Source organism: Branchiostoma lanceolatum, chromosome 11, assembly GCF_035083965.1.
Source record: "Branchiostoma lanceolatum isolate klBraLanc5 chromosome 11, klBraLanc5.hap2, whole genome shotgun sequence".
Lineage (NCBI taxonomy): Eukaryota > Metazoa > Chordata > Leptocardii > Amphioxiformes > Branchiostomatidae > Branchiostoma > Branchiostoma lanceolatum.
This window is the reverse complement of record NC_089732.1, coordinates 1,178,530-1,204,278: the sequence shown is the minus strand read 5'-3', so window position 1 is coordinate 1,204,278 and position 25,749 is coordinate 1,178,530. Positions and strand designations below refer to the sequence as shown.

Sequence of the window (25,749 nt, the reverse complement as noted above, 5' to 3'; positions counted from 1 at the left end):
ACCCTTTAGGAGTGGTTTGCCCAGGGAGGGTCTCCCTTTATTGGGATTATAGTGAACCCCTATAGCAGCACCAGGATCTCCCCGCTGTCCAGAGTAACATGCCTCACCATCAGCTCCGAGTGGGAACACATCCGCAAATACAGTAAGTACCATCAGCTCCGAGTGGGAACACATCCACAAATACAGTAAGTACCATCAGCTCCGAGTGGGAACACATCCGCAAATACAGTAAGTACCATCAGCTCCGAGTTGGAGCACATCCGCAAATACAGTAAGTACCATCAGCTCCGAGTGGGAACACATCCGCAAATACAGTAAGTACCATCAACACATCCGCAAATACAGTAAGTACCATCAGCTCCGAGTTGGAGCACATCCGCAAATACAGTAAGTACCATCAGCTCCGAGTGGGAACACATCCTCAAATACAGTAAGTACCATCAGCTCCGAGTGGGAACACATCCGCAAATACAGTAAATAGCATGAGTTTGATTTTGATATGATTTTTTTAATTTTAGTAGAATTGCAATATGTCTTTAGTGTCAACACACTTAGTCCTGTACAGTAAGTTCTAGGTGTGTAAGACCAGTCATCAAGAACATTACCACCTTATGTTTGCTTAGAACCTTGTAGTGCCTAGTGGCACATAGGGCAGCCAGGCTTGCTGTTTCAGTAGCAAGGTATATTTTTGCAGGGAGGTGTTTGCTAGCCCTTCCCCTACTTAATGTATGTACTAACATCTACAATGTGTGCTGTTCCTGTTGCAGACATTCCGTTCCAGTTTGACTTCGTTGTGGACAGCGCGGCCGTCCGGCCTGCCGAGGTGATCGACAAGGCAAAGAGACTGGCAGAACTGCACGGCAACTCTCCGCAGTGAGTCATTGTGATGTTATTCTTGTTTAGTAAGATGACAACATATTGCTGCCCGCTCACGAGAGAATGTGTAAGGTTTGTACAATGAACGCAGTGGAAAATGAAATACATTTCATTGGCCAATGCCCTCTATATGACGCTGAATGAAACGAATTATATCAAACAGCTTCCGTTAATTCCCCTAGCTTTCACCTTTTGAATAGCTTACAAAAATCCATATCACTACAACGTACTAAAATCAACAAACCCACTTACGATACAAAACGTGGGTCTCTTCATTTTCCACTGCCTTCAAAAAGTCAAACCCAACCACAACCATAGTCAACCTTAGTTAACTTAGAACTTTCACAGTAGACTAGATAACTATTGTCTGCAATTAGCCTTTGGGCATGAACTTGCAATAAAGTTATTATTATTATTATTAATAGGGCTGGGAGAAAAAGTTGAATCTGACTATATTCACCAGCTAAAATTGTGTGCACCATTATACTATTCTTCCCCTCAGACCCTATTTTCTTGTTGATCTGCCAGTTTAGCAATGTTGTTTGCAAATCGAAGAAATAACAAATCAAATTGGTGTGGCAACCGTTCACACAATCCGATTCCTGTATTTATCCTGAATAAAGAGTCCTGATCACTCTGCATTGTTCATGTAACACTATATCACTGTCTGACTACCAAAAAAAAGGGCAAACTCAAAATCATTGGTGTGCATAGGGTCCCGTTCGTCTAGCCTCTTGATGTTGATTCTATACTGGGCCCTCTTGTTGGGGTAAAGCGCCCAGGGGAGTGCGTTGGGGTTTTATTGTCTTCTGAGGTGCAGAAGCACAGCCTCCTTGTGCTTCGGTCCACACAACTTTGTGCAATCACTACAGCAGGGGCCTTAAGTCCACTGGTAGTGGTGTGTGTCCAACTACCATACTCTTTCCCAAATGCTGTCAGTGCTTAGCAGAGAGACCCATATGTATGTACTAACACACAAGTCTTTGGTAGGAAGTCCTCCTGAATGCAACGTAAACACACCACTCATTGGACCATTGAGCCGAAGACCTGAACTTGTTGTGTCGTGAACAGTTATTTCTTTAAATATTCTTTTCTCCTAGGCGAGTAAAACTGCTAAACAGGTATGCAGGGCACACAGACACCACCTACATGGACAAGGTACGTAAATCATCGAAAATGAAGACAAGAACTCCACAGAAACAATTAAAACATAGCATTTACACTTTCAAATCTAGTCAAGTGACCCTGCCTCAGACCGAAAAGTTGTTTGTATCCCGGCTGTGCATGCTACTGGAAAGAGTTTCAGACAAGACATAAAGCCGTGGTCTACTGTTTGTTGCACTTGATGAAATGAGCTAGTAGAATTTCTCCAATTTGATGAACCCGTAAATACTGTATATGCCGTCTGTCTCCTCTGTCATATCCAGTGGAAGATTAGCTCTTTAATGTCTTAGCAAAAATGGATTGAGGAAGATGACAGATGGCCACCAAACGTCAATGTAATAATATCACCATATAGGTTCTGTACAAAGTTTTTTGACTTACCAACCTGGTGAAACTATTTACAGGTGCATTTTGATCACTTTCACTTTCTCCTCCCAAATGCTGTACTCTCTTAGACGGGAGGTTAAGCCGTGGTCCACATAATTCATTGTACTTGTGGAAAAGAGCCGGTAAAATTTCCCCGGCACAATGAACCTGTAGATACTGTATATAGTGTCTGTCTTCTCTGTCACGACCAGTGGAAGATTAGCTCATCTGTTCATTGAGTTCATTTGAGCTAAACTGGTTTGAGATCACTTTACCGGTGGGAGACTAGCTCTTCAGCATCTCAGCCCTACTGGATTGAGATCACTTTCACTCTCTCCTCCTCCCAGATGCTGTACTCCTTGAGCGGTCACCTGTGTCGAGGGAACGCGGACAGCGACGGGGACGGGAACGGCGAGAGTCTGACGCTCCTCACCGACATCAGGGACATCTTCGCCAACTCCTGGACCTCCTCACTAGGAACCACGCCCAGGTCCTCCATGGCTAGTTTGTAACCATGACAAATGTCTGTTTTGTAGAGTTACAGCAGGCAAGCTTGATTTCATGTGATCTTAGCATGAAAGTTCATCTGTGTTGGTAAGTGACATTATGGAAATGACATAACTTGTTATAACCAACACTGAAATAATTGGTAAGGTTTTAGTAAGGTAAGTCAATTTGATTTCAGTGTTGGATATGTAAAGTTTCGCCTTTCCTAATTTATGTGATCTTGTTTGCAATAATTGATAATCTTCATTTGCAAACTCAGACCCAAAGGCTAATTACAAGGGAGTGCACAGATAGATATGGTAAGGCCACAGCAAGTAGATTTCATGGATGACATCCTCCGCAGAGTCCAAAATTAATGAGATAGGGCAAAAAAAAAGGTGGGCCAAAAAAAAAAGATTCCTATATTTTCAAATTTTGAGATCATAAGTCTTGTTAAACAAGAATTGAGGCGACAAAATATGATATCATGACCAACAGGTCTTTTATTCCTGTATTCAACCAATGAGGTTTCATATATACACATGTAAGATGAAACCTCTTTTATTTAATGTAAACATGTCCTTGTAGATGTGTATACATCTCAATAGACTAACTACAACAAATGCAGAAAAGAGCTTGTTGTACCATCATCTGAAGCAACTACACTGGGAATTCATATGCGATCAAACACCTTGTGTATACAGCTCAATTAACTAGACCCCCCCCTCCCCATTATTTATTTAATGTCCTTGCTAGAACAAATGCAGAAAACAGCTTGTTATTATACCATCATGGGCAGGAACTACACTGGGTATTCATATGCAATGAAACACCTTAGACTGTCAAAGTTTACGGCATATTTGCCAATTTTTGCCATGTTGACCACCGTCGGAGGGCAGTGAAATTTATTGTTTTTTTATTTCGAAATCAGGGGAAAATTAATGAGCGCGCTGATGTCATCCATAAAAATTACTTGCTGTGGCCTAACGTAAAAAGGTACAAGAAGACGTTTTAATGATAAAGTAGGTTTTGTGACAACATCAGGTTAATGATAGCAGTTTAGCATTTAATGAATGTGGAAAAATACTGTAATAATATTATTCATATTTCAATTTTCGCTCCAAGGAAGCGAAAGTATGGTTAGTATTGGAAGGATACACCTGTACATACATCAATATTTATTTCCGAAAATAATTTCATCAGGTTGGTAGAACATAGGATATTTAGAGTTTCTTTTAACACAACCAGGTAATCTCACCTGCTGACGTTTCGGAAGGTGTCTGACAGACTCCGAAACGTCAGTAGGTGAGATTTACTGTCAATATTTATAGTCTGGAATGCAGAAGACTTTGTGACTGTACTTATTCATTTCGTCACAAAACGTGGCAAATTGTAGACTGATATGCCATCTTGAGGTGTAAAGAGTACAAAGAAGTATACCTATATTTACACCTTTTTTCAAACCTATTGTCTTTAAAACTGTAATGTCAACCCAGTCTAGTTGATATTCAACTGTGGAAATGTATATAGGAAATATTGTGCTCTATATTAATTCATCTGAACAGAGTAAAATGATTTCTTAGAGTTGTTGTACTTATTTGTTGCATTTTACCCTATTTATAGCTCAAGAAAAACATGACTATGACTTTTTTATTGTATGTATACTGTTTGTATGTTTGTTGTTGTTAAAAGTGTGGATACTGTATGTTTGCTGTAGAAAAGGAAATGTTTATTTTTGTTGGTTTTTCTTTCAAATTTCACTCTGAGACCAAAGAAATTTAACAACTTGTGTGACATCACTTCTCACCAGAAGTTAAAAATAGAAGGGAAATTTCAGGTATTCTGAAAATTCTGCTATAGAAGCCTTTACGTGAGTAATATATTATGTATTCAGACCCATTCCTGTTGTTATTGATGCCTTTTCTGTATATAATGTTTGTATTTGAAGTTCATATGTTATCTATTATTTTGATATCTGTTGCTATGGCACTGAAACGTAATGCACATATGTATATGTAGACTTTCCTATGGTCACTGAAAGAGTTGATATGTCAACACATAGATGTACAAAAATCATCGTACTGTATTAAACACAACTGTTGTTGAGCATGAGTTTTCCTTGGGTATTTTTTACTGTTTAAGAATGTTGTAATACACAGTAGTGGTGTCTTTTGTCAGAGAAAATTGTCGTTTTGACCTCTAAAATATTGTCAAAATCAACCCAAAAGCTCCAGGTTTAACCACTTGCATCAGCCATTCTGATTATCATAATTTACCCAGAAGCTAGGTCTGCGCCAGAAAAAGCGAAATATAGGGAAAGACAACAGTTTAATACATACATATAGATAGTGAAAGAGGGAGATATGAAGAGAAATATAATCAAAATATGAAATATAATAAACTGCATATTATAAGGTCAAATTATACCTAAAAAGAAAAGGCTACAACAAGTAATACTTTTTTCTGTCAGTTCTTGGACCACAAACGAAATGTCCCAGCAGCTACCCTGGCCTTCAGACAAGATAGTTGCGAGTTACGTCGTTCCTTGTTTGGAATGACGGCCTCCCAGTTTCGGGAGAAGATGTCAGCCCAAGTGGGCGGGCATGTGCGAGCCTTGGACGGCTGAGCTGAGCTGTCCTATGGCTTAGGAGATCACTAGTTCTCTGTCTGGGAACTTAGTGTCTCAAGAAACTAGGGCCCTCCGCGGTGCCCTCAAGGCCGGTCTGGCCACGCCAGGCTGTGTCGCAAGACGTCACGTAACACGATGTCGCATTATGAGAGAATTATACCAAACAATCACAAAAATTAGTCATTATAAGTTCATTTTCCCACCATTTCCCAGACTCTTCTAGCCCTACCCCCAATACAAGGTTTGATATTGTATGTAAATTCTAATATCGTTATTCGCGACCTTTTGTGCCCCAGCCCCACCTACACCCCAGCAAATCTTTACAGTACCTTAACGGCATGCGTCTTTCACTTGTGGTCTCGACACCAAAAAACCATTTGGGTAAATTATGTTCATGTACACCTGTCACACAGGTGAGTGTAATTAATCTGAATATATTGATTGCCATGGTTACTGAGATAAAATCAAAAACACGGTGAAGACGACGAGTCCTGGGTGTCGGTAATTCGATGGTTTAATACTTTGTGCTTCAATTAACAGTGTGCAAAGCTAAAGAGACCTGTACACAGAGATTTATACTTGACTGTAAAGGGACTTGTACATGTTGCGACAATACTCTTATTCAATCTCACAGATCGTGCATACAAACCATTAGGGAATTATGATGCCGTATTGGACCCGAAAATGTTGCTTATTCATTCTTAAACTGGTCATGTGCGTTTCTGTGTTCGTGCGAAGATCTCCCCATGCAACGACGTGGTTCTCGATGTCAACATCATCAACAGCTTCCTTCGGTCCACGAACACTGGATTGTCTCTTGCGCTGGAACAACTTCGCAGTGACTGAAAGATAATCAACGTCTGTCAATGTTGTAAGAAAGCACTCTTGGACTAAAGATTTTACACGAAGTTACATACACTTGCAGGGGAGTCAGAAAAATGCGTCTTTCTTAACAATCTACTCTTATATTATTACCATGACGAACAGGCGAGCAGAACTCGAATCCATGTAGTTTATAGTTCTTGTAGTAATTTGACAATCTATCTAAGGTATCTGTCAACTATTCTTTTGTTGTAATCTGTACTTAGCCGAGTGGGTATATATACGCTAAGGGCTCCATTCATAAGATAAACGTATGAGCGCAAGTTTGAAAGCAGGAAAGAGGAGTGCTAAATCACAAACGTCGAGGTAGAGTGTGACTAGTAAACAAAAGTTGCATTAAGTTCATTTGACGACTGTCTCAAAGGGTACTTACCAGATGAAAGGATTGCGTTCTTCCTCTGAAAATGCCGAAAGCTTCCGTGTTGACTGAAACATCGCCATTAAGGCCGTGTTATGCAGGCCAGTTGTGATCACCTGTATGGGAAGCATCGTCATTATGGCCGTGTTATGCAGGCCAGTTGTGATCACCTGTACGGGAAGAATCAATAGTAAATACCTACAGAACATTTCTCATTGCTGTTAATTTCAACCCCAAATATTTGTATGCAGAATTATCGTTAATTTCATCCCGAATGTCTGGATGCATGAAGTTATAGCGATATGGAAATATACTGAAAAGATAAAATACTTCTGTAAGTTGACGTCCCAATTCAATCACCACTCTGTCTATCACTGCTTTTGAGAACGTAGGAATAAAATAGAGAGAAAGAAAATTCCAGTGTTTTTCAATGAAATGCCATCGTCGGGCCGAGGATATCGATAAATATTTTGGTCATTTTCACCACCCCTAACGTTACATATAACGTTAGCAGTAGGTATGTTATGTAGCAATTGGTCTCCCGCGAGGGATTAACAGGGGGCACCACGTGAAGGTTTGCTACTTGCCCCCCTGGTTAGTTTGTTAGTGTGCAAGTGCAAGTGCAAGTGACACACAAAAAGAAAGACAGACACTTGGATTTCTTTTCCGCTTCCAACCAACGCATAGGGCCTTTGCTATCAACAGACAGGCTAAGCCCTCCCTCACAAGTCATAGGGCAAGCCCGTCCTCAGCAAATCCGCCATGCCAGCCGATCACCTAGGTATTCGTCGAAACAAATAGCACTAAGCGAACTTAGCCCATAGCCCGGCCATAGGGTTGGGAAGCAACAGGGGAGGGAAGGGAAGAAGCGTGTGCCAAGTCAACAAGCGAGCAGTTTTGTTTATGGTAAGAAGCAGACTTAGATACATAGACCGAAGACTCCATTCTTGCATTTCCAAATTAGTAACACCTCCGTCGTACGGCTGTGTGTTTTGTATACATCATCGTGCACCAAAATTACTTGTTAGTCTCCAATAAAAGAAGAACAGATAGAAAATGAAGCCATAGAGTTGACGCTCGACCGGTTCTGTATTCATATGGTAACATCGGACATAAAAATGATCAATGTGGGTAAATTATGTTCATGTACACCTGTGATACAGGTGAACATGATCAAGAATGAATACATCAATCGCAATGGAAAACTTTGAGGATCGGCCAAGATTAAGTTAAGATCAAGACAGTATGCGAACTCAGTTAGCTTAACACAAAGGGCCCAGGTTGTTGTTGATTCAATATTTTAATGTTTTAGTTAATGTATTGTTAATATTTTTATTTTGTAACACTTCATGTTATTGCTTTTAACATCACTTTGTTTTATTAACACAGTAATAAAACTCTGTGGACCTGTATACGCTTGCTTAAAGAAGAGGGAAGAGACATGTAAATGATACATTTAGTGGTAACATAGCTTTATATGTTTTACTGTTTTGTTGGCTAAAGAGTTAGTGGTAGCATAGCTTTAGTTTTTTTCTCACATTGTTCACTAGAAACGCTACAAGTAATCATACATTTACATTTAGTCCTGCGTGTAATAGTGGTGACTCGATAGCTACTGCATTTAGGCCATTATACCTGGAAAAAAACGTACAAATAAAGACAATCCCCCTTTAATAATTACATGTAGTTCCTCTGTGACTGAGGATAGCACGGTACAGGATAATTTCTCTGCCCAGCATAGAGTGTGCACTATCTGGATCATTAGGCTATCATCTGATCATCTGATCATCATCATCATCATCATCATCGTCGTCGCCGCTTTCATCAGGCTATGCTATCTACTCTCCAAGCAGAGGAGTGGGTCCGGCAGGTTTTTGGCGTGTTTTTAGGCGTTTTTGTCGGGCTTTCTACTTTGTCATGGTTTCTTTGTGGGTTATAGAGACAAAGAAACCATGACAAAGTAGATAGCCCGACAAAAACCCACTTCTCTGCTTGGAGAGTAATGCTATCAAAGTTGCCGACTTTCACTAAAAAGTACCCTATTATTCAGGGAATGATCTTCGTGTTTCCATTGGACAAATGTCCGGAAATCTCATTCAAAAGTACGACATAAGTCTGAACCTTTCCTGTCCGAAACGTAAGCTACAGGCATTCTGTGTACACTATGAAAACCGCAAAGAAAAGACAACGCATTATTCACACGGTTCAAAAGCGCCCCGCGACGGATCAAAATATAATTGCAGCCGACATCTTTACGATGAATTTCCAGTCAGTCGGAAGACAGGCTGCTCAACACATCGCAGAGTTTTGTGTGTACAAAGGAAAAGGAAATCTCATTAAAAAAAAATCGTACGTTTCTCGTAATGGATCGTATGAATTCCTTAAAACTCGTACGAATTCCGTAAAATTCGTGTGAATTCTTTGGCACCCTTGAGGTTGCCTTGAATAGGAGGCGTCACAACTCTCCGCCTGATTGTGTGACCCAACGCAGCATGGCTCATAAACACACCGGGCACACAATATCATTCTTGTCAAGTTCAAGAGTCAGATATATACAGCTTAAAAAATAAGACTTACCAAGAGACGGCGTCAATAAGAAACACAGAAGTCGGTCCTGGCACCTACAGTCACCTTTACCTGGGGGAGCTCACCTGGTCTGAGACAACTTAAAGTAGTCAAAGGTGTTTAAGTCATGGCTCTGGCACCTCAGACGGTAAACACTCCAGCTGCGCTCGGTTTGATCTTTGTTGTAAAGAATGGCATCTGCATGCATTCAAGGACCAATTTAGTCGGTGGCATGATATCAAGCATATGAATTATTGTTCTTAAAGCTGTTTGCAAACCCTCGAGCTTTTTGATTACAGGATTGCACATCATAAATAAAGCGGCTGACCGTTCCAAGCCATCCTAAATAAATAATAAATAAACAAACAAACAAACAAACAAATCCTCGTAAAGGTAATCTCATCATTTAGTTTCTTCTTAAATTGGGGCAAGAACAATTCTTCTACCTGCACAAGGGCAACTGAAACGCCAAGACCTGTTCAAATAGGAATGATCTTAAAAGGCATTTAATGACTTGATTGGCTGTTTGGAAACCCTCAAGCTTAATCTCAGGATTGCTCATCATAAATTGACGAAAGGAGGTAACTTTTGACCGCGCAAGGCCAGAACTGAATAATTCACAACTGAAGGAGATATGTAAAATAATCGTGTTGTCAATCGGGACAAGAAAAATTCTTTTACTTCAACAAGGGCAACTGAAAGGGCGAGAAATATTCAAACCTGAATCATCTTAAAGGTTGTCGAAAATGTAGAAGAAACACGACAAAAAAGACACCTTATAACGTGATTTGTTTTTTATGTGACCGTTACGCATATATGCCCTCAAGTCAAAACTTAATTGAAGTGCAAATTATCAATCATGATTGGGACTTGAGCACCAAATAAACATCCCAGAATTTATAAAGCAATTATAGTACTCTCAGGGGTTTCATCTCTTTACAACACCAATAAAACATTCACCTACGTGCTTGGACAAAAAAGCAAGAGCTTTATCACATGTACAGTAAGATTGTAATCTGTTGTTTCCATAATGACATTGCAGACGTTTAAAGTTTAAGTGGTTGACCAAGGCGACAAGAGTAACGGGTATCTCTCGTCTGCGGCTTATAACAGTGAGAGGCCCTCCCCTAATATATATAGAATACAACACGGGGTATTCCGTATCACTCGAGGTACCAGCCCGACCGCGGGTCGGATCGCCCGACGGCCGTAGGCTGGGACCGAGGGTGATGCGGAATACCCCGTGTTGTATTTTATTTATGTCATACCTTGGCCATACCCACCCGAGAAAACACACATTTCAATGCGGAATGCGCCAGAAGTTGAGGGAGTTTTGTGTCCTCGAACAAGAAACTGTAGCAACATTGATTCCAATCTCCGAATCCGGTATTCGAATTTCCGACGGCCGCGCAACCGACGCGTTCGAAATGCGTTCGAAATATTCTATGGAAGCCTGTGTGATAACACTCCCGAACCCTATTATATGATCCGGATAGTTATCACACGGTCCGGAACACCCGTATCAGGCCCAGGCATTACTTAAAAGATTCTACCGCCGTTCCTATAGCCTGTTGCTTTAGTGGTACTTAACATTATTCCCCCATATTCCATACAATATAGCATATTCCCTACTTTGAAAAGGAGTCACCTTTAAGACACATTGTAATTCTATAACATCAAGAGACAAAGACCAATGAGTTAATGACTATATTCATAACACCACAGAAATTTGATCATGACAAGAGAGCATTTCAATGTCCTACTGATATCATTTCATATGCGCACGGCAACGTTATATCATAAAACATGGAACACAGCAACATCATTCTAAATGATGAAAGGTAGAATTGTTCAACTTTGCATCGTTTTAAACCAATAATTACACATCCATAGCTTCCATCAATACCCATACGTATTACAAGTAGGCAGACAAGGACCTTCCAATGGAACTAGCAATATAACTAGAGGTGTACGATTCATTTGTCTCTTGCCTTCGTACCATTTTTATTTTTAAAAAGTCTAGTTATATAAAAGACATAGTTTGAATGCGTTGATGGAAATACCAAATTACAAACACTGTCTCGTGATTCCGATGTGATATGTGCACTATAAGCATTCGTCCCCACTCGATAAAAGATGCTGCCTGGCAAAATGAGAAAAGGCACAGATGTCTGTATGTGCACGAGCACTTAATATATACAATCATGTGATGAGAAATGAGTAATATGCTAATACGATGATATCAAGGTATTGTTACAGAAACAGATTTGTGTACACTTATGCTTACCTAACCATGTGTAACTTTATATAAAGAGAGTTCAAACTCTACAACTGGATAAAAATTCGGAAATTTATTTCCGGACGTTTCGAGTGACATCCATTATTCTTCTTCAGCGTCACTAAAATGAACTAGCAGAACTAACCAGTACTTATTTACAATAACTTCAAAAAACGGTTTTACATGACAAATCACACAGTCATGCATAAGAGGTATTGAAATGTAAAACAAGATGGGAAGGTTCCTATGGTAAGACAACACCACTTTATATATTGGTTACCTGGATGTCTAACCTTCACAAACGTCTGTGTAACTTTCTTCATCAACTTTAGGTAAAAGCTACAGCAAGTGATGGGCAATTGATGCTTATGAATACGTGTTTATGTTTATGGAAGAGTCACGTAGTCATGTGGGGTTTCATAGTCATCGACAGACTCAGTATCAGTCTTCCGTAGAGACTGATACTGATGTAAGCTGTCATCGGTATCTGTTGTGCGGGGCAAAGGAAGTGGGGGACGTTCGTCATTGCTTTCATTTGTACGTCCAAATGCAACCATTGGATCTGCACTTCTGGGTCTAGGTTTCTCATGGCAAGGTTTCCCAGTTTCATACTCAGCAGGCATAGGAGCAACGCTGGGATTTGGGGAACTGTCACGGGGCCGAGTCTGCTCCTTCCTACTATGGAAACGAGTTATCACAACTGTAGTGTTGCAGTTGTTGAAAACGACGCTGTTGTCTGGGCGTTCGAGTGGACTGTTGTTGTTTCCTCTCTTGCACCAGATGGTGATGGCTACAATGAAGAGGGTGCCAGCTATAGAACCACAGATTGTGAGAACGAGTACAGGAAGGGAAAGATCTAAAGAACCATGTACCGTGGGCCGTGCTAACAGATCTACGACCAGTTGGTCAGTTGTGGAGCCAGCAAGAGATGCTGCAATACAGGCGTACCGACCGGCCTCTGCATATCTTACTATGATGCTACCATTCACGTCAACAGTAGCTTCCCCACCATATGACCCAACGGTTGCGTTCAGTCCAGAAGGGAGAATGACTGTGATGACTGGTGTGGGGATTCCTGAAGCTTCACACACCAAATGGAGAGTATCCCACTCATGCAAAGTGATATTGTCACTTCTCTCAAATCTTATAATTTTTGGTTCTAGACAGCCTGAGGAAAGATTTTTAGGGTCGATGTCTTTAAGCTTCTGCCCACTGAGGTGGTCAGGTTGGGAACAAGTGACCTGATTTTCAAATGAACGATATCCAGTCATCTTCAACCTAAAGTCAGCTATCTTACAGTCACACACCCAGGGGTTGCTCTCAATGGTAACATTATAGATCGACGAAAGTGTGTCATATGCCTTAGACGAAAGAGTCGTCAGTTGGTTGTTGTCAAGGTCAAGACGATCAATTAGTTGATTTCTTGTCAGGTCTTCAAAAGGAAACATTGTGATGTTGTTGTTCCTCAGCGATAAGATTCTCAGTTGTGGTAATAAATCGAAAGTTCCAACCTGAATGTTATTGATCATGTTATCGTACAACAAGAGGCTCTCTAAGTGTCCCAGCCCAGTGAACATGTCAGATCGGAGGATTCTTAACTTGTTATTATTTATGGACAAGTATCTCAGTTGTTGTGTTCGATTAAAAGTTCCAGCCTCAATATCAGTGATATTATTACCATGTAGATAAAGATACTGCAGGTTTTCTAGCCCTGTGAACATGTCAGATCCGATGCTTGTAAGGCTGTTTAGGTAGATATATAAGGTGACCAAGTGTGACAAGTAATAGAATGCCTGGTCATTGATGGTAGAAATGCTATTGTTTTTAAGTCTTAAAGTTTCTAAGTTCCTATAACGTGAGAAATCAGACTGACTTAAAGTTGCGATTTGATTACTTCCCAAGTCCAAGTAGGTGATGTTTGTCGGCAGGTTCTGTGGAACGCTGGTGAGGCCCAGACTGCTGCAGTCACAGGTAGATGATGAACAGCTGCAGTCAGCTTCCGCTGCTCCCAACACCTTCAGGATGACCAGGAGGAACATCAGCACACCTGGCAGCGTCTTACCCATGGTGCACTCCCTGTCCTGGTGCATGCAAAATACATGCTTTTCATAACGATGCTTTTACTTTGTATACTTTGCAAAACTGAAAAGCATTTACGCTGCTTGTATGTTTTTCATATTCTGTTTTTCCTCCTTTCTTTATTTTACTTCACCTTTACATTGCAGAGATGGGGTGACAAAAAAAAACAAAAACGTTACACCCTCCCCCCACAGCATACAAAACACATAAATAAATCTATGAACAACACGTGTATCAAAATTTCAAATTAACCAACCAACCAAGCAACCAACCAACCGACCGACCGACCAACCAACCAACCGAACTTTTTGTTGTTGCTGAGTTCTTTTCATGAATGATGAACATTATATTATATACAAATATAATCAATAATAATAAAGAGGTCAAAAACAAAACAAACAAATACCAATAACGTACCTGAAACGTTTGCGCAGACTTTCCTGTCGAGTCTGGAAGAATGTCCTAATAGCACAGGACAGCTTCGGGACTTGACCTGTGTGTGACTGTTGAGCCTGTGGAAGAAAAACACGCATCACTGATTACTTAACGGAATGTGACCAAAAGTGCAAAGTACCCATCTGCAATTCCAGCATGATAGGAATTATCAATGGCACAAAAATTAGCAACTTCGACTTGGGACTGACGTTAAATGGAGGTCTAGTGTTTGAGGAGTGCCAAACTTCGAGTACGTTAAAATCTCACCACATTTATCGAAAATCATTCCGGTCTAAATACCGTGGTAAATTTCCCGAACAGCCTTTGCCTCTGCTATCTGGTCAGTTAGTCCTCGCCCTTAGTAAGGTATGTTTCTCTCAGTCATTGATCAGTTTCTGACGTAGGGAGGAGAGATGCTGTTCCAGTAACCCGAACGTAGTTTAGTGCCCAGAAGTGGCCTCGTGGCTTTGCATTGGAAAAGCTAGTTAAGCAAACAAAACTTGCAATTGGATGTAGCTCTATCTTTACGCGCGGCAGAGGGTCTTTAACATTCTGATGCACCGCGACCAATCAAACCACGTGAATCGCATTGAAACTCAGATTCGTGTCAGCCATTTCCCGACAAATCTCTTTCTAACTTGCGTTAACGACTACATCTGACCAAATAAAACTCGCCAGTGAGATGGTGGAAGGTGTCAGCTTCCCAAAGATGTTTTAAGATTGACAATTTTGGCCCTTTGGAAGTGATTGAAAGCGACCGCGATTTAACGTTTAGAAAAAAAAAAGGTTTCTACTACTTTAGTTTCTACTACTCTAAACTGGCGAGTTTGTTTTTTCAGATGTAGTCGGCAACGCAAGTTAGAAAGGGATTTGTCGGGAAATGGCTGATTCGAATCTGAGTGCCAATGCGATTCACGTGGTGTGATTGGTCGGGGTGTGATGGCATGACTGCCCTTACATATGGGATTGACGGGCAAATGTCTCATCCAAGGTGATGAAATTATGGACCAGAACACAAACTTATGGTGAAGGAAGAAAATGGCATCACAACACGCCACCTGATTGTGTACAGGAGCCAAACACAGGATTACCAGCAAACATACCAGACACACAACACAATCTAACAGCGTAAGTGAAAGGGTTGGATACGCACACCTTAAAGAATAGGACTTACCAAGATATGGCGTCCGGAAGGAATATAGAAGTCGGTCCTGACACGCACAGTCACCTTCACCTGGAGGAGCTCACCTGGTCTGAGACAACTTAAAGTACTTAAGGTGTTTAAGTCATGGCTCTGGCACCTCAGACGGCAAACACTCCAGCTGCGCTCGGTTTGATCTCTGTTGTAAAGAATGGCATCTGCATGCATTCAAGGGCTTTATACGTGTTATAAGCTAATTCCGCCTGTTGATATGAAATTTATTATATGCACCACTGTCTTGGACGTTGTTTGCAAACCCACGAGCCTGTTTGCACATCATGTCTAAGGTTATTGACCCGATAAGGATATAATCTCTGACCGTTTAAGGCCACAGTTGAACACTTAAACTAGTAAAGGAAATTCTATTTAAAAAATCATAAAAATTTTTAATGAGTTCTTGTAGTTGGATAAATGCAACTGAAAAGGCAAGACCAGTTCAAATCTACGTTCAACAAGCCCCATTAAAAGGCCACATTTAGAACCTAATAGTATACAGGTGTTTCTATCGGTAACACGATTTGTTTCGCATGTGACTCTTACGCATATGTACACTTCAGGTCATAACCTTAATTGAAGTGCGAGCTATCAGTCACTTGGTAAACATCCACCTACAACACAAGGGTGTTGTCATGCGTCTCATCTCTTAACAACCTCAATAAAACCTTCACCGATGTGCTTGAACAAAAAGGCAACATCTTTATCATATGTACAGTAAGATTGTAATGTGTTGCTTCCACACAGACATTGTAAACACTCAGGAGTGGTCGACGAGGGGGGGGGGGAGAGAAACATGTACATTTGTCTGTGGCTTAGAACATTAGAACAGTACGAGGTCCTACAAAATCATGTTTATGGTCCTCCAAAAGTATGCCATGTATAATCGCTGTACAACTGAGTGAAGCATTGACATATGGATAGTATACAAGAAGAAGAACTTTATTGCACGACAATTGTACATGGTACAAAGTATGGCAAGAGTTCGTTAACATAACACAAAGTGGAGGTATAGAATAAGACTTAACATCATAATTACTAATACAATACAATAAGGGCTACCATACGTTTCCGATGTTGTGTTATCATAATTGATCTAATCATTGGTTTCAATATTTTTTCTAATGTGAAAGCAGTCGTTTAGATATTTACCTATGTTTGCATTGTGGGGATTGTTGCATTTAAATACATACATATATATATATATATATATATATATATATATATATATATATATATGAGTATAACTCAACTGATAGAAATGTGTTCTTAACACGCAATGAATGTACAGAGTATTTATCATGACTTAAAACCGTCGCTTATCCTTGTATTTATCCGATGTAACATACATGTATAATGTAAATTGCTACTTCGTCCTAAATGCTGAATACATCATGATATTACTAAACATCTACATAACGTTACAGTTCTTGATGATGATTTTGACAACAGAAATACATGATACAAAATTGTCTCAAAAGCGATCCTTATCCCTCCTTATGCACTAGATTGTGAGGATGAGAGTAAGGACAGCACCAGCTACTGTACCAGACACAGAGCCTACAGAGACAGACTGGTCACCAGATACATCACATATCAGATGTTCAGGATCGATATCTAGAAGTCTCTGCCCAAGCAGGCTATCGGGTTGGGAACAGGTTATCTGACTTTCAAATGGGTAGGACCCAGTCATCCTCAGCCTAAAGTCGACCATCCTACAGTCGCACTGCCAGGGGTTGTTCTCAATGTTTACATCGGAGATTGACGAAAGTATGCCATAGGCAATTGAGGGAAGAGTCGTCATTTGGTTATTGTCAAGATAAAGAACAGAAAGTGTTTGAATTTGTGACACAACGTCAAAGGGAAACATTGTGATGTTGTTGTGAGATAATTTGAGGTCTGAAAGTTGCAGCAGATTTGCCAGTAGTGAGCGGTTCATCTGGTCTCATGATGTTTCTGGCTTAGGGAGAAGAAATGCTGTTCCAATGTGTGTTAGTTCAGTGCTCAGAAGTGTCCCATTGGCCATGCACTGAGGATAATCAGCATAAAGAATAGTTGTCAAATGTAGTCTAATTAAAAACGATGGAGTTATAACCTAAGGGACGGGATTCATATGCTTATGAATGGATGCTTAGTTTTCTGGAAGAATCATGTAGTCGTGTGGGGTTTCGTAGTCGTCGACAGACTCAGCAGTATGAGTCTTCCGTAGAGATTGATACTGGTGCAAGTTGTCATCGTGGTCTGTTGTGCGGGGCAAAGGGAGTGGCGGACGTTCGTCATTACTTCCATTGACACCTCTTGGTCTAGAGCTTTCAGGGCAATGTTTCACCGTTTCGTACTCATGATCAGCAGACAGAGAGGCAGCAGGCTGGTGGAAATGTTGAGGGTTTATGGAATCCTTAGACGAAATCTCAGTCTGACCATGACTGGTGGTTATCTCAGCTGTTGTGTTCGTGTTGTTAAACACAACATTGTGATCTGGGCGTTCGGCAGGACTGTTGTTGTTTCTCTTGCAACAGCACCAGATTGCGATAATGATGCCAACATACAGGAGAGTCACTGAACAAAAGACTGCACCAAGAATTACATGCAATTCGTTGTTTGCATTTACCAGAAAACTTACAATGTTCGGTTTGTCACAGATCAGATATTCATGGTTAATATCTGTCAGCTTTTGCCCATGAAAGTTGCTAGGCTGGGAGCAATGGATTTGGTTTTCAAAAGAATGTGACCCAGTCATCCTCAGCCTAAAGTCAACCATCCTACAGTCACACTGCCAGGGGTTGTTCTCAATGTTTACATCAGAGATTGACGAAAGTGTGTCATAGGCCGCAAACGGAAGAGTCGTCAGTTGGTTATTGTCAAGGTCAAGACGATCAATTAGTTGATTTCTTGTCAGGTCTTCAAAAGGAAACATTGTGATGTTGTTGTTCCTCAGCGACAAGTGTTTCAGATGTGGTAATGAATCGAAAGTTCCAACCTGAATGTTATTGATCATGTTATCGTACAACCAGAGGCTCTCTAAGTTTCCCAGCCCAGTGAACATGTCAGATCGGAGGATTGTTAACTTGTTGTTATTTATGGACAAGTATCTCAGTTGTGGTGTTGGACTAAAAGTTCCAGCCTCAATATCAGTGATATCATTATCATGTAGATAAAGATACTGCAGGTTTTCTAGCCCTGTGAACATGTCAAATCTGATGCTTGTAAGGCTATTTAGGTAGATATATAAGGTGACCAAGTGTGACAAGTAATAGAATGCCCGGTCATTGATGGTAGAAATGCTATTGCTTTTAAGTCTTAAAGTTTCTAAGGTCCTATAACGTGAGAAATCAGACTGACTTAAAGTTGCGATTTGATTACTTCCCAAGTCCAAGTAGGTGATGTTTGTCGGCAGGTCCTGTGGAACGCTGGTGAGGCCCAGACTGCGGCAGTCACAGAAAGTGGGTGAACACCTGCAGTCAGCTTCCGCTGTTCCCAACACCTTCAGGATGACCAGAAGGAACATCAGCACACCTGGCAGCGTCTTACCCATGATGCACTCCCTGTCCTGGTGCAAAATAAATGCCTTTCATAACGATGATTTTACGTTGCAAAACTGAAAAGCATTTACGCTGCTTGTATGTTTTTCATATTCTGTTTTTCCTTTTTTCTTTATTTTACTTCACCTTTGCATTGCATGGATGGAGTGACAAAACAAAACGTTACCCCCCCCCCCACACACCCACACACCCACACACCCACCCACAGCATACAAAACACATAAATTTATGAACAACACATGTATCAAAAGTTCAAATCAACTAACCAACCAACCAACCAACCGACCGACTGACCGACCAACCAACCAACCAACCGAACTTTTTGTTGTTGCTGAGTTCTTTTCATGAATGATGAACATTATATTATATACAAATATATTCAATAATAACAAAGAAGTCAAGAACAAAACAAACAAATGCCAAAAACGTACCTGAAACGTTTGTGCAGACTTTCCTGTCGAGTCTGGAAGAATGTCCTAACAGCACAGGACAGCTTTGGGGACTTCTTGACCTGTAGAAGATAAACACGCATCACTGATTACTTAACGGAATGTGACCAAAAGTGCAAAGTACCCATCTGCAATTCCAGCATGATAGGAATTATCAATGGCACAAAAATGAGCACCTTCGACTTGGGACTGACGTTAAATGGAGGTGTAGTGTTTGAGGAGTGCCAAACTTCGAGTACGTTAAAATCTCGCCACATTTATCGACAATCATTCCGGTCTACATATGGTGGTAAATTTCCCGAACAGCCTTTGAGCCCCTGCCTCTGCTATCGGGTCAGTTAGTTCTCGCCCTTAGTAAGTTAAGTTTCTCTCAGGCATTGATCAGTTTCTAACTTCGGGAGAAGAGCTGCTGTTCCAGTAACCCGAACGTAGTTCAGTGCCCAGAAGTGGCCTCGTGGCTTTGCATTGGAAAAGCTAGTTAAGCAAACAGAACTTGCAATTGGATGTAGCTCTATCTTTACGCGCGGCAGAGGGTCTTTAACATTCTGATGCACCCCGACCAATCAAACCACGTGAATCGCATTGAAACTCAGATTCGTATCAGCCATTTCCCGACAAATCCCTTTCTAACTTGCGTTAACGACTACATCTGACAAAACAAACTCGTCAGTGAGATGGTGGAGGGTGTAAGCTTTCCAAAGATGTTTTAAGATTGACAATTTTGGAACTTTGGAAGTGATTAAAAGCGACCGCGATTTAACGTTTAGAAAAAAAATAGTTTCTACTACCTTTCTTGGAAATCTGATACCCTCCACCATCTCACTGGCGAGTTTGTTTTGTTAGATGTAGTCGTTAACGCAAGTTAGTAAAGGGATTTGTCGGGAAATGGCTGATACGAATCTGAGTTTCAATGCGATTCACGTGGTTTGATTGGTCGGGGTGTGATGGCATGACTGTCCTTACATATGGGATTGACGGGCAAATGTATCATCCAAGGTGATGAAATTATGGATCGGAACACAAACTTATGGTGAAGCTAGAAAATGGCATCACAACATGCCACCCGATTGTGTACAGGAGCCAAACGCAGAATTACCAGCAAACATACCAGACACACAACGCAATCTTCAGCATAAGTGAAAGGGTTGGATACATACACCTTAAAGAATAAGACTTACCAAGAGATGGCGTCCGGAAGGAACACAGAAGAAGTCGGTCCTGACACATACAGTCACCTTCACCTGGGGGAGCTCACCTGGTCTGAGACAACTTAAAGTAGTCAAAGGTGTTTAAGTCATGGCTCTGCCACTTGAGTGGGCAAACACTTCAGCTGCGCAGGGTGTTCTATGTCGTAAAGAATGGCATCTGCATACACTGAAGGGCTTCATATGTATAATAAGCTAATTCCGTCTGTTGAGATGAAATTTATCATATGCACCATTGTCTTGGACGTTGTTTGCAAACCCACGAACTTGTTTGCACATCATGTCTAAGGTTATTGACCCGATAAGGATATAATCTCTGACCTTTTAAGGCCACAGTTGAACACTTAAACTACTAGTAAAGGAAATTCTATCTAAAAAATCATCAAATTTTTAATGAGTTCTTATTCTTGGATAAATGCAACTGAAAAGGCAAGAACTGTTCTAATCTGGATTATTTAGGTTCAACTTCAACAAACCCCATTAAAAGGCAACCTTTAGAACTTACTAGACAAGTATACAGCTGTTTCTATCGGTAACACGATTTGTTTCGCATGTGACTATTGCGCATATGTACACTTCAGGTCATCACCTTAATTGAAGTGCGAGCTATCAGTCATTTGGTAAACATCAACTTTCAAGGCATCAAGGGTTTTAAAGAGTCTCATCTCTTTACAACCCCAATAAAACCTTCACCGATGTGCTTGAACAAAAAGGCAACATCTTTATCACATGTACAGTAAGATTGTAATCTGTTGTTTCCACACAGACATTGTAAACACTAAGAAGTGGTTGACCAGGGGGGAGGGGAAGAAACATGTTCATTTGTCTGTGCTTAGATTCTAATTTTGAATCTAGTGTTACTAGTCAGAGGTCCCCTCAAAATAGAAGATTTAACGGCTGCTCCTATGATGTCGTTTTAGTAGTATTTAGCATCATCCTTCTCCACTATATCTTTATGCTTCAAACATGTATCTCACATCTTGAAACAGATCAAAATTCCTTGAATTATAAATGCATCTTCTGTTTACAAGGAGAGAGCTCTGTAACCCCAGTACAATATAACACGTTCCCTGCTTTGAAGAGGAGTCACTATTCCTGGACACATTTTAAATTCTGAATATCAAGAGACAGGCATATTTATCTGACTTAAGATTACTATATTCATATGTACGTTATGTATTCAAAAATAACAGAAGGTCAATCATAGCAAGAAAGCATTGCATTGTGTTACTTATGGTATTAGATATGTGACAACTTGGTATCATAAAACATGGACCACAGCAATATCATCCTATATGATGAAAGGTGGAATCGTTCAACTTCACATTAATATTCATGATCTTAAACAGATCAAGACACATCTAAAGCTTTCGGAAATACCCACATGTGTCTAACAACACAACATTGGCAGGGAAAGACTTTTAACAACGAAACTTATCTACATTACTACAGTTGTTCCATTCACATGTTTCTTGCCTTCGTGTCGATTTAAAGATTGTCTAAAAGACATACATTTGCCTGCGTAGATGAAAGTACCAAATTATAAGATTTCTATCATTATTCTGACTTGATATTTCCTCTGAAACAGTCCTCCATATCCCATACAATATGCCAATAGCTGAAATAAGAAATGGTACAGATGTTTTTATGTACAGCAGTATATACTGTGTGCAGTTTATGTATACAAATATGTAATGAGAAATCAATAATCTGTCTATACAATGATTATAAGATATCACTTAATAGAACTGGGTTCTTACAAGCTAGAATGTGGTTGTATTTAGCTAGTTAATGTTTGAAAGGATTTATAATAACCTAAGGGAAGGGCACTTAATGCTTATGGTTGGCTGTATAGTTTTTTGTAAGAGGCTGGTAGTCGTGCGGGGTTTCATAGTCATCAGCAGTCTCAGTATTAATCTTCCGTAGAGATTGATACTGGCGCAAGTTGTCATCGTAATCTCCAATGTGGGGAGGGGGCAGTGGGGGCAGTGGGGGAAGGGGTGGGCGCTCGTCATTGCTTCCATCGGCACGCCCTAATGCATTCCTTCTGGGTCTAGAGCTGTCAGGGCTTGGCTCTACAGGCTCGTATTCATCAGGGATCGAGACAGCCGGATCTTGAAAAGGTTGTGGGTTCAGCAAAGACTGGGACTGCTCTATCTGTCCATGACTACTGGTTATCACAGTTGTCGTGTTAGTGTTGTTAAAAACGACTCTGTGACCTGGGTGTTTGGCAGGACTGTTCTTGTTCCTCCTACACCAGATTGTGAGAATGATGGCAACAACGAGGAGAGTCACTGCTATTGAACCAAATATAGCACTAAGGAGTTCAGGTAGGGAGAAATAGGTAGTAAATTCACGGTAGGTGCTACTTTCTGAGCTGTATGAGGTTGTAGCAAGAGGAGAAGTCACTGAAAGCACAAAATCAGTTGTGGGTGCTGTCAACATATATACGACCAGGGTGGCAAATTTTGAACCCATAGGACTCGCGGCAATACAGACGTACAGACCAGCATCTGCTGCAGTAACATCTGTTATGATGGTGGTACTGATGGTACCATTCACATCCACAGTCACTCTCTCACCTGCTGACTCAACAGTTGCGTTCGCTCCGGATGGGAGAATGACTGTGATGTCTGGTGCGGGGATTCCTGAAGCTTCACAGACCAAACGGAGAGTCTTCCCCTGTACCAAGAGGTTGTGTGCGATTCTTTGAAACCTTTCAATGGTTGGATCTTCACAGACCAGATCTTCATGGTTAATATCTATCATTTTTTGCCCATGGAAGTTGCTTGGTTGAGAACAATTGATTTGATTTTCAAACGAATGAGACCCATCCATCTTAATCCTAAAGTCAACCATCCTACAGTCACACTGCCAGGGGTTGTTCTCAATGTTCACATCAGTGATTGACGAAAGAATGTTATAGGCCGCAGATGGAAGAGTCGTCAGTTTGTTATTGTCAAGGTAAAGAAGAGAAATTGCTTGTATTTCTGACAAATCTTGAAACGGAAACATTGCAATTTTGTTGTCAGACAATTTGACTTCTGTAAGTTTCGGCAGATTTGTCAGTAAGTTAGACTGGATGAATTGAATGTGGTTGTTGTTCAGGTCCAAGTATCTGAGTTCTGGTTTTGAATTGAAAGTTCCCGTCTGAATATCAGCAATATCATTAGAATATAGTTCAAGCCTCTGCAAGTTTCTCAGTCCTGTGAACATGTCAGATCTGACGGTTGTTAACTTGTTCTGATACAGGTACAAGGTTCTCAGTTTGAGAGTGGGATTAAAAGTTCCAGCCTGAATATCACGGATGTCATTACTGTATAGATAAAGTGTCCGAAAGTTCCCCAGCCCTGTGAACATGTCAGCTCTGAGAATCGTTAGACGGTTAAGGCTAATTGATAACCAGGTCAAGTTTTGTAAGTTATAGAATGCTCTGTAATTAATTGTGGAGACACGATTGATATTAAGAAGTAAAATTTCTAAGCTTCTATACCGTGAGAAATCAGACTGACTTATATCTGTGATTAGATTAATATGCAAATGAAACTCTGTGATGGTTGTCGGCAGGTCCTGTGGAACGCTGGTGAGGCCCAGCCTGCGGCAGTCACAGAAAGTGGACGTACAGCTGCAGTCAGCTTCGGCTGCTCCCAACTCCTTCAGGATGACAAGCAGGAACATCAGCACACCTGGTAGCTTCTTACCCATGATGCATTCTCTGTCCTGGTACAAAATAATTGACTTTGAACATACATACAAAACTGAAAAGCATCTATGCTGGTCATTTGTTTTTTCATATTCTATAAGCAACACATGTATCAAAAGCACCCAGCAACAGGTGGGCGAAATAAAAAATATGTGACCTGAATGCGATGGTTATCACAGAAGCCAAAACATTTACATCTAGACTAACATTCCAAACAATGGCTTCGAATTTTCATGCATTGTTGGGCGGCAAAATTAGGAAAAAATGCATGGATGTCCTCCAAGTATTGAAACCAAAACATGTCCAATTTGGAGTTGGATAAGACCCGGAATGGCGCAATTGCTTAATATGTGTATACAGTGATTAAAATGTATGAATTTCCCCATCCCCTGACAAAAATAGCAATTATGGAAAAATCGTTAACGTGAAGATGTTTATTTATTATTACAAAAAAAAATTGGGACACTTCGTCTTCCACTGCTTCCAAAAAAGAAGTCAAGCTCAAAAAGCGTAGATTGTGTTCCGTAGTAGTTCTTAGAATTGCCATGCGTTACACTTGTCAACATCGTTAAACCGCACTATCTGTACAGTATATCCTTACTATGTATTGTTTCATACCCTTGCTATGTATTGTTTCAAGTTGCAATTGGCCCTCGGGCAAGAACTTGCAAATAAAACATTGAATTATTGTACACGGAGTAGACTCGCATACCGCTTAAACACCATAACAGCTATTCTGTATAATTTCCACACAAAAAAAGAAAGATCGGTAGAAGACCAATGAAGCGATGTATAATACATTCAATTAAGAAAAACAAATGTCTGTATCGTGGTGCCATCTGCATGCATGCATGTACTGTTTAGTCTTTAGATGACACGATGTGTGCGGCTTTGAATACAAAAAGCTTACCAGAAACGTTTATACAGCTTTTCCTGCAGACAGACTATCTTAAGCACAGGAAGGCTTCGGGGACTTCTTGCTCTGTTTGCAACTGTTGAACCTGTGTGATAGGAACAGGCGTTGTTGATTACTTCATAGTACGTGATTTACATTTCAAAAAAGTCATCTGTTCAGACGGATTTGTCAATCGCACACTTGCAATTGTATATACATCTACTTTTATGTATGATAATGGGTCTTTAGCATTTCAATGGCGTGATTCGTCCTTACATAAGGCACTGAAGGCTAAACGTCTCAGCCAAAGTGCTGCGGTCACTACAAGTAACATGCTAATCATGGATCAGAACACTACTGTTAAGGCCAGAAATTGGTACCACAACCCTCCACCCGAATCTGTGACCCAAGCACAGGACTACTAACAGGAAGGCCAGTGGGGAATACAGCATACTTTTTAGCATAAGTGAAAGAATTGGATATGTACGTCTTTAAGAATATAACTTACCAAGAGACGCCGTTTGGACGAAAAACACAAGAGTCGTCCTGACACAGTCACCTTTACCTGGAGGAGCTCACCTGGTCTGAGACAAAGTAGTTAAGGACGTTCAAGTTATGGCTCTGGCACCTCAGATGGAAAAC

The 25,749-nt window shown here is 40.7% G+C and overlaps 2 protein-coding genes and 1 long non-coding RNA gene across 3 annotated transcripts in view; 1 reads left to right on the top strand and 2 right to left on the bottom strand.

Annotated features, from left to right (window-relative positions):
- The window catches only part of LOC136445027 (histone H2A deubiquitinase MYSM1-like), a 36,420-nt gene extending 31,416 nt beyond the window's left edge, over window positions 1-5,004 (top strand). Inside the window, exons 20-23 of the mRNA XM_066442858.1 lie at window positions 10-142; window positions 768-873; window positions 1,977-2,034; window positions 2,754-5,004. Of these exons, the coding sequence (XP_066298955.1) occupies window positions 10-142; window positions 768-873; window positions 1,977-2,034; window positions 2,754-2,918 (462 nt within the window). The 3' untranslated portion in view covers window positions 2,919-5,004. The remainder of the gene's footprint in view (window positions 1-9; window positions 143-767; window positions 874-1,976; window positions 2,035-2,753) is intronic.
- Window positions 5,005-6,017: 1,013 nt separating this feature from the next.
- Window positions 6,018-9,533, bottom strand: LOC136444956 (uncharacterized). Its single transcript, XR_010757364.1, has 3 exons — window positions 9,339-9,533; window positions 6,777-6,931; window positions 6,018-6,363 (listed from the first exon to the last, which is right to left on the bottom strand). It is a non-coding gene; the product is annotated as an uncharacterized lncRNA (long non-coding RNA).
- Window positions 9,534-11,990: 2,457 nt separating this feature from the next.
- LOC136445025 (leucine-rich repeat-containing protein 24-like) lies at window positions 11,991-13,670 on the bottom strand. Its single transcript, XM_066442857.1, has one exon. It carries the CDS (start codon window positions 13,668-13,670, stop codon window positions 11,991-11,993), a length of 1,680 nt encoding a protein of 559 aa, XP_066298954.1.
- Window positions 13,671-25,749: the final 12,079 nt, after the last annotated feature.